The 9,988-nt window shown below is 40.6% G+C and overlaps 1 protein-coding gene across 1 annotated transcript; it reads right to left on the bottom strand.

Moving 5' to 3' along the window:
- Positions 1–1,178: 1,178 nt before the first annotated feature.
- scpep1 (serine carboxypeptidase 1) lies at positions 1,179–9,968 on the bottom strand. The gene is made up of 13 exons (XM_012880770.3): positions 9,840–9,968; positions 9,508–9,647; positions 8,798–8,887; positions 8,248–8,403; positions 7,651–7,725; positions 7,299–7,371; positions 6,322–6,359; positions 6,095–6,223; positions 3,676–3,760; positions 3,470–3,583; positions 3,229–3,366; positions 1,703–1,866; positions 1,179–1,389 (listed from the first exon to the last, which is right to left on the bottom strand). The coding sequence occupies exons 1-13, from the start codon at positions 9,898–9,900 to the stop codon at positions 1,327–1,329; spliced, it is 1,326 nt and encodes a 441-aa protein (XP_012736224.2). The 5' UTR covers positions 9,901–9,968; the 3' UTR covers positions 1,179–1,326.
- Positions 9,969–9,988: the final 20 nt, after the last annotated feature.

The raw sequence follows: 9,988 nt of genomic DNA, 5'->3' as shown, positions 1-9,988 counted from the left end.
AAAATGGAATGGCTTAGATCAAAGCACAATCATGTGTTAGAAGGGCCAGTAAACGTCCAGACCTAAATACAATTTAGGTCTATTCAATGACTTTAAAATACTTCTGTTAGTCTATAAATCCCTAAATGGCTTAGCACCTAAATACATCACAGACTTGTTATCAGTGTATCAACCCTCCAGACCACTAAGGTCTTCTGGCTCCAGCCTGCTCTGCATACCTAGAACCAGAACCAAACATGGAGAAGCAGCATTTAGTTCCTATGCTCCGCTTATCTGGAACAAACTTCCAGAAAACTGTAAAAGTGCGGAAAGCCTGAGTTCTTTTAAATCAAGATTAAAAACACATTTGTTTTTTAGGATTGCCTTCAACTGTTTTAGTTAACTGAATCACCACTTCTTTGTTCTAATTTCTATCTACATTTTATTCCTACTTGCTTTTATTCTGTTTTAATTTGCTATATTTTAATCATGTAAAGCACTTTGCATTGTCCCTGTACTGAATTGTGCTATATAAATAAATTTGCCTTGCCTTGCCTTTATAAACTGATGTTGTTTAAAGAAGTTTGCAATAAAGAATGTGGGCAAATTAGGCAGGAGATTAATAAAGCTGGTAGCCAATACCCTTGAAGGTGTAACTGCAGCAGAAGTATTGACTCGGGCCTGATCTTCAAAGATTCCAATGAAGGAGCGCTAAATTGCCTGGGCAGAATTTTTTTTGTCATGGATCAAAGATTAATAAAAGTAATTTATAGAGCAGTTAACCTACTATGCATATTTTTGGACTGGGGGAGGAAGCAAGAGTACCCAGAAGGCGACATCCGTTCAAACTACATGCAGAAAGGCCTTGGTGGGGATTCAAACTATATTTCTCATAGTAACAAGTTTGTTCAAAACATTTATTCTGCAGGACACCCACATCAGGCCTGAAACTTTTCTACATCCCATTAATTTGCATATTTTTCTTGCAACCTAGAAAAAGTCCTAAATCTTTTCAACAATACTCCACATAGAAAGATGGTGTCAATGGACCCTCTTTAACCGGAGTCAAAAATGTTATTTAATGAAACTGTGTCACACAAATACATTACCCAGCAAACAGTAGTTTAAATAACTTTATTGTTCAGGTTTCTAAGAGAAGCTGGTAAAAAATACATTTTACAAACAGAACAAGGCAAGAGAATATTTATATAAAATGAATTTTATTTGGTGGCTGGAATTTACAGAACATAAAATCAAACCATAAAATCTAGAAATTAATTTGGGAAACTAAAGAGATTATTTGATTGTCAGAGCCATCGTGATTGGCACAACAGTGCAGTGGGTCAATCAGTCCTGCTGAGTGATCATCTTCAGCATCTGCAAGGCCATGGGTCCCTGGTCTGAGGGAATCTATGAGATATAACGAGATTGTTGTTTAAAGTGGAATTTCTGTTATTTTGCTATCAAATTATATGCACATAAATTAATTAGCTTGATGTCAGACAAAACCCACCACAAGTTTAATCACTCCAGCTTCAGTCTACATCAAGAAGAGAAGCCATAAAACCATGCAAAAATCTAAATACTTCCCATCAGATACACCATATCAGAACATTCTACCATTTACAAAGTGATGCAGATATACTCTACATGCTGAAGGCTTAACAGATTTATGTTTTATGATATTCCGAATCTAAAGAAGTTAGAACCAGCTCAAATTTACCATGTGACCAGCTTTGAGGATCCAATAGAATGCAAAGTTCTTGTAAGTCTTGTAGAAGGCTCCAGTGATTCCTGGGGAGGCCGGGTCATCAAGGGGGGTCCACCTCAGCTGAGTGAAACTGGGAAGTCCCTCCCACTTAAGCTTCTTCAGCCAAAGCTCCTGACCTGGAAGAGCAAACAAGTCCATTTACGAATTCTTATTATCCACAGAGCTACGTCAGGTGGCTACAGGGTTGGTTACGTGTTCACTAGAGCATCACAAGGGTAACTGATGTAAAACAGGGTTTTACTGTTTACTTGTGAAGTTAGAATAGTTTGGTTAACAGATCTTTTAATTGTGGTTTAATTTTCATTGTGATATAATCAAGACTGATCCATTTTATTTTGATCCGATATACACCATCTGACAAGAATGAATCACATGGTCACAATCATTTCATGAGAAAACACAAAACAAATTCCTTAATGCAACTTTATGCACATCACTATATTAATACAAAGACACTGAAGATGGCGTTTACATTTTCAACTGTCTATAGCATCTTATATTAGTGGTTAGCATGGTTAACATCCATCCATCCATCCATCCATCGTCTTCCGCTTATGAGAGATCAGCTCGTGTAACCTGGCAACAGGTTCAGGAAGGAAACCGACATCCCTCTTCCCAGCAACATCCTCCAGCTCCTCCTGGGGGACCCAAGGGGCTCCCCGACCAGACAGGATATACTCCCTCCAGCAGGTTCTGTCTCTTCCCCAGGGTCTCATCCCATGGAACCCCAAAGAGAGGCACCTAGAGGGCATCCTGCTCAGATGCCCAAACCACCTCAAATGGCTCCTATCAATGCAGGGAAGAAGCAGCTCTTCTTTGAGCTCTGCTGGATACCAGAGCTTCTAACAATATCTCTAAGGCTGAGCCCGGCCGCTCTCCGGAGGAAGCTCGTTTCAGCTGCTTGTATCGAGGTTGTTGTTTTTTCGGCCATGATCTAGACATCATGACTATAGGTGAGGGTTGGAACGTAGACATATCTGTAAATCGTGAGCTTTCCGTTTTCGCTCAGCTCTTTCTTTACCACAACAGACTGGAGCAGCGACTGCATTACTGCAGATGCAGCCCCAATCCTTCTGTCCACCTATGATTCCATCCTACCATCACTTGTGAACAAGATCCCAGGACACGTTAACTCCTCCACTCAAGGTAGAGACTGACCCCAATCCATCTTTTTCTGATAGCTTCTTCGGCCTGAGTCCAGCCGAGCCCCACCAAGCCCCCGCACCCCCCAGGCCAGGCACCAGGAGAGTGCCCTGTTCTCTGATTCAGTATCTGTATGTCCTCTCACTTCTGTTGCAGACACGTCACTAATACGGAAAAGAGCAACCACCGAGTGTCCGTCCCACACAAACAGCACTTTTTGCACTTAAATATAGCATGTTCACTAGAAAAACAGATTGTATTTTTTGGCTGGTAACCGGCTTGTCCCTCTGTCCATCTTTGATGTTCACATATAATTGATTTAGGAGCTTATTTACCCAGGGTGTCCACTATAAGATCTAGCTGGCCATTATAAACTGTGACATTGACTCCAGTTGTCAACAGTTGGTCCACTATGTCCACCACTGGTCTCATGAAATCCCCGGCCATTTTGGTGAACACTTCCTCTGCTTGACCTGAAATCCAGTATAGACAAAGAAGTCAGGGAAGGCATAAAATAAAATACTTTAATAATAGCAAGAGTATCAGAAAATGTAAGGTAAGGAGACTCTCAGGTACCTCCCCAAGTGACATTCTGAGGGATGATAGCCAGTTTCTTCCTAATTGGTCCATTCATCAGCTCGTTCAATGATTGCTTGTGCAGAGGACGAATGTGGCGGTGGGCTTGTAGAGCTGATGCAGAGAAGACAAGCACAGTTAAGTGGAATAAATAATATCTTCATAATTATTTGTTAAATGGTATGTAGACTTAGACAGTGCCATACAGATGAAGTTTTCTCCTGCGGTAGAAGTGAGTTTCTCGTCTGGTTCCGGGGTTAGAATGTTGTAGAAGTTCACCCCATTGGTGTTCTGGCAAGAAAAATGTTTTACTGATTTGAACGATAAACATTTTACTTCCACATTAATCAGCCCAAGTATTACGACTACTCAATTATTCGGGAACAGGTATTTCATGCATTAAAACAGCCCTGACTTGTCAAGAATGCTTCCAAAACTTGGTTCTCAAACTTTTAATAACAGGTCCGTCACTTTTTTTGGGTCTTTTTTGTGGAACCAGTGGCCTTTAATGAAGGTAGGCAGAGAAAGAGGGGGAAGCCACGTTGAGGACTACGGACTCTGTATATGGGTCGCCTGTGCTACTGCTGTACCACCGGAGCAACACTCATGTCACGCTTATGTTTCAATGACAATAAAGATGATATTACTATTACTGTAAAGTAACACCATACTTACTGACATTTCAAAACTGTTGTGAAACAGTGCAGTAACAGTCTTTTTCAAAAAGAAAAAAAATGAAAAGCATCCTTCATCCTCTTAGGATTCAACCATGTGGGTCTTCACGCTCATAAGAAGAAAGAAAGTGGTAAAACAACTCGAGAGCCCAGCATTCACCCCTGGTTGTGTTGTAAAGCCATTGGCCAAGGGTCGCCCTAAACAGCAGGAATCCTCTGTGATATAAGCGCTACAACAAGCAGAGCATGAAGACATCCCTCTACAGGCCCAGGTCCACCGGCTCGTATTAGCCACGCACCGCACAGCTCCGCTCACTTACAATTGTTTTTTCAGGGCCAGCCCAGGTTCTTCCAGGTCTGCTGAAGAATAAGGTCAAACTGGGCTGATTCGAGAAGAGTTTTGAGTGAACTGCTCTTAAGTGATTGGCCGCTGGGGGAGGACAAATGAGAAGGTTTTCCTCAGAGGTCCAGAAAAACTGAAGAGTGATGACATTCCTATTAAGGACCACTATGAACAGAGTGGATCAAACCGAAATATAATTGTATTATATTCAAACAATGAACCGCACCTGAAGGGTAAAAATAAAAAAAAGGACTTCTATACCCAGATGCCTGCGTCAGATCCGTGGATCAGAGCTCTCATTTTATACTGAAAGCTGTTTTGTGGTGTCCATCCATCCACCTCTAGCGGTACAAGGCAGCAGCTGTCTTCCTTTCCCTGCTGCCGGCTGTCTTTCTGTAATAAGACTCTGAGCACACAGAGGGAGCAGCGAGGTGCTTTCGCAGAGTTGCCCTGCTGAAAAGAGCTCTCAAGCACGCCTCACGCTCGGCTGACAGAGCGAGAGTAAGGACAAAATAAAACCAATAAAACTAATAGCACTGTGGTTAAGAACCCTATAAGCTATGTGTTATCGCTTTCTTCATCGTTTTGCTAGGAGATGCTAATAGCCATTAGCCGATTACTTGTATTGACTCCTGCTGCACATGCGCAGTACGCACCTCCGTTAATATCGTACATAAACACAAAATACTTTATTTACTAACAAATTGACCAAAAACAAAGCATAAAACACCAAAATAACTAATTTGTTAGCAGGACATGATATTTCAAAAACATTTGTGTGCAACCAGAGTGAGCTACTAAAGTATTTAAAAATAAAGTCAAATAAGACTAGTCATGCAAGTGTCCTGAACATGCTGGTAAGAGGAAAGACCTCATCTTCAAAAAAACATTGGATCTGAATCAACATCAGTCAAGAATCTTTGTCATTATGAATTACACAATACACAGACACCACAAGACATGTTTTTTCTCCCATAAACTCAGTTGTCTGCATTGTCCAACAACACTTCCTGAAAAGCTTAAAGTGTGCAAATAGCCCTGAGCATCAAATGACACATGCCTGTGCAAATTCTCAGTTATCCGGCTCATCGCTACAGCAAACAGGCTTAAATTGGAGACCGGACTTTCATTGAGTTTTTCTGAAAACGTTTTGCTTCCTATCCAGGAGTCGTCGTCAATTCTGGTGGCTCACCCTTGAGCAACCTGCAGTTGGTCTCCTGCTGTTTTAAAGGCCATGGAGGCCCATCCTCCTAGGCACATTCTAAATCAGATGCAAATCGATGACCCACCCGTCATTGTCCTGGGTTACCACCGTCTGCTCCAGGTCCTACTGTGATTTTAGTGGTTCTCCACTGCACTTCTCTTTGGGGAAGTCTTTGAATGAGAAATGCTGTTTGTGCTTGAACAATTCATAAATTAAAAGTTTATTTGCTCAAATTTCCTTTGAAATAATTTTGACCAAAATTATCCAAACCAAAGCCAAAGTACTTCCAGTCACACTTGGAACTGTTGTGTTTAAAGTTTTTCTGTTAGAGTGTGAGTGGTGATAATTTTATGGCTTATAGGTTTATATAAACCTGTTAGCTGTAAAAGCAGTGTTGTACCAACCTGCTCCACTACTGTCTCAGTGACAGACCACAGCTCAGTGGCTTGAAGAAACTGTTGCTGCTCCACCGCTTGCTTCACCTTCTGAGCTGCACTGTTGACATCAGCTAGGCCATTGTCATCCAGCAGGGACTACACACAGGAGGTCAGAAGGATATAGAATGATAGAAGGATGCAGCACAGCTTGGGTCTACGGCAATTCATAAAAAGCATTTTTGTGTGTTACTCACAGTAGCATAAAGGTATGGACCCCATGTCATCACTGAATCTGTTAACAAAACATGCTTACAGTCAGTAACAGTTTATCATTTAAAATCCCTAAGCCTTCTTAAGAAAAAATCTAAAATCCTTACATAATTGTTTTTCAAAGACTTTAAACTTTATTTATTAAGGTGACAGAATTGTGGGAAACTAAGTAACTCTGCAGCAAATGGGCCAGGGTCAGGTGGAATGCTCTGCAAAGTGACGGTGGTATTAGGAATTTTAAAATAATTTACTCGAAAGCATAAGCAATAGAAGTGCGCAGCCAGCAAGCAGAAACTAGCAAGGAACTAACATGCACACTGCCATTATGTGAACGCGTCACAATGAACGGCATGTGGGATAACTAATAGATAAGGCAAAACACACGGAACTTGAAGCAGAAAAAGATTGTCCGCTATACCTTAAGTGTAAGGGACTTATATGCACACTGTTTGGCATGTATTGATGCCAGCCTTAAGTTGTATGTATCATTTATTTCAATAATAGTTACAAATTCAATGTAAGATGTGATATAAAAGTTATGTGTTAAATTTTTTACAGTTTTACTTTGCTTGGGTTGCTAGGTGAGCGGCTGAGCTTGCCTTGGGTTTCTAGATGAGGAGCAGTACCCGCAGATTATGATGTAATAATCGGGAGGTTTTTGAAACGGTTCGTTTTCCAGCCAACAACAAAACATTTACTTATAGACAAAAAAAAAAACAGCTGGATTTTCTTAGCGCTTGGAATATTTCTAGAAGCATTAGAGACCCAAACAGAAGTAGAAAAACGTGCAAATATTGAAATTTTCATAATAATAGGTCACCTTTAAGTTTTTTGTTTACAAGACAAAAAAAAAAAAAACAGTTTTAATGCCCAACATCTGCAGAGCATCTCTCTGGTCTACATTTTACTAGTACTGGGAACAAATGTTAACCTGTAGGGTTAAAGACTGACTGATACTGACCTAAGGGAGAAATCCATGAATCTCCAAGTGCCACACCAGCAAAGTTGCATTTCACTGAGCCTTCCGCTACAGCCTATAAAGAGACAAGTTGCAGATTAAACACCACACCTTAGTGAAGTTCTAGCTTTTGGTTTATATACCGTAATTTTATAAACCACAAAGTTCAAATTATACTAATGAAAAACCTTTCTTAATGATAAAGTACATCACTACTTAGCATCTTTGGGAAAAAAACTTGCAAACGGTATTTCTGGCATATGAGGCCCATCATATGACAGCTGCTTTTCCACCATCACAGATTTTCTGTTGCGTACCATCAGTTGCTGCAAAACTCAATGAGTGCTATGCTTACCTTGCTGAGTTCCAGTGAGATGGCAGCTGCCATCTTTCCCCCATATGACTCAGAGAAGATGTAGAACGGGATGCTCTGCAAAGTTCAGACAATGTTTCAAAAACACAGCTGGCACTGCAAGGCAACAATACTTGTTGGAACATTTCAGAATATTTTAGAGTTTGTTAGTCAAACATACATTTTAAAGTGACACCAGTGTTACAGTTGCACAGCATTAACATAAGAAAATTATTTTAGAATAATGGAGGAACTTTGAAAGCTAAGAAAAAAACACATTTGCTCCATTTTGTTTCCTGCATCTGGGTGAGGTCTCAATCTCAGTAACCATGTCAATCATGTGCTGCAAAGGGTTAAGAGATGTGCGGTTGTCATTTTAACTTCCTACTTTGAATTGTTTGGGATGGTAAAAAAAAAACCTCTTCAAACTAAGATCTGTGAAGGAAGATGATGAAAATGTATTGACAATCAAACAATTGAATAAAAAGATAGAGTTCAACAACTAGTAAATAATTTCCTAAACCTCAGCTGAGCTATTTAAACAATATTACTCTTTGGGGTCCTTTTAAAATGAAATAAAGTGATTGGAGGTTAACTGACCTGGAACTCGGGTATCCGCGTGAAGAAGTGTTTGAGCAGCACCAGCATGTCTGACGCCACAGTGGAAACGTTGGTGGCAAAGCCATCAGGCCGTTCAGCATAGCTAAAGCCAGTACCCACAGGGTTGTCCACAAATAACACACTGGCTGCCTGCACCTATGCAATGATGACAAGTTTTAATGTTTGGTTTTCATTTTTGTAAACCATAAAAATAAAAAATAAAAAATATATGGACTCCAGAAAAACAAACAAACAGACTTTAACCTATAAAAAGCCTTTATAAAAACAGCTTAAATTAGTAAGATATACAACGTACAATCAACTAAGCTACTGTCTAAGACCCTACCAAACCCTTCTCCAATAAAAGCTGTATACAGGAGTTACAACATGACAAAATGTGGAAACGTCCAAGAGGTGAAAGCTGAATTATACTTGCGCATTGGGCTGTTTTGCAGGTCAGAATGGACAGAATCCTTCTCCAAGTCACTATCTTTGGAACACTCAAACTGATCACCTTAGTGCAACAAAGTATCTCTGATCATCATCTTACCCAGCTGGTCTTCCTGGGCTCTAGATCCCTGTTAAGTGGTCCGATCTCTTCAAAGTTGCCAAATCCACTTCCTGATCCTCCTGGCCCACCCTTCAAACACACAGCAGAATCATAATAGTAATAACAATCAACTTTACTAGTCATCACAACATTCATTCCAATGAAACCTGTCCTCTGAATTTAACCCATCGCTCAGGGAGCAGTGGGCTGCCACTGTGAGGTGCCTGGGGAGCACTCTGGGGTTGAGGGTCCATCTGTGGGAATCGAACCCAGAACCAAAACAACACTCTAACCACTAGGCTATCATTGCCCCAGAATCGTGTTCTATTCACTAACTGAATATAGATTAATTCTACACAGGCTGACGTTTGAATGCCTTTATTTCAGTAATTATGATGATTTTCTGCATACATAATGAAAATATGACATGTAAGATCAGAATATTAACTCAGACTACTAAAAACGTTTTAATACAGAAATTTGGGTTTAATCAAAAATGTGTTTAATGCTGCTTAAAGGTTGTCATTTTCAAAAGGTGCTTTTTATTTGACAGATTAACCTCATCGGTTCAAATATTCGAATTCATTGAACGCGACTATGGAGGAAAAACTGCTTTTCTGTGTGGGCTATCTCAGGCCGTCACAAAGAGAAACAGAGCAGAACAAGCTGGTATGCATTTCTGTTTGGTTGGTTTATGTTTTATTTTTCACCTGCAGCCACATGACCAGCGGCAGATCCTGATACTGAGCAGACGGGTTGTCCGGATAATACAGCCACCAGAACATGTGGGCCCCGGGTCTCACTTCCACATAGTCCCACACTTCTTTACCCGGAAGCGGAGAGGAGAGCCCTGCAAACAATTCAGATACATCCTTGCCTTTCAACATATTAACTTTTGACGACCAAATATATGTCAAGCAAGTTCTTTACAAAGATTTACTTTCGGTTAACAGTCAACAGAGTTAAAGGCTTTATAGGAGATGATCGCAAAACAATGGAGCGGTGGGTTCTAGTAATTTAGAATAAAATCCAGAAAGCATACCTGTGGAGAGGAGAACAGAGAGAAAAAAGAAGAAAATAAAGAGAGGTGCAAACAGAGCCATTGTTTCTTCCAGCCGCTCTGCTCTGATTCAGAAATCACATGACTGTAGCCCGAGTCAGCTGACCGACAGAGGGAGGAGGGGGGGGGGG

The sequence above is a fragment of the Fundulus heteroclitus genome, unplaced genomic scaffold (genome assembly GCF_011125445.2).
Source record: "Fundulus heteroclitus isolate FHET01 unplaced genomic scaffold, MU-UCD_Fhet_4.1 scaffold_170, whole genome shotgun sequence".
In the NCBI taxonomy this organism is placed as follows: domain Eukaryota; kingdom Metazoa; phylum Chordata; class Actinopteri; order Cyprinodontiformes; family Fundulidae; genus Fundulus; species Fundulus heteroclitus.
Note: the sequence above shows the minus strand (reverse complement) of the source record. Positions and strands in the feature narration are given on the sequence as shown.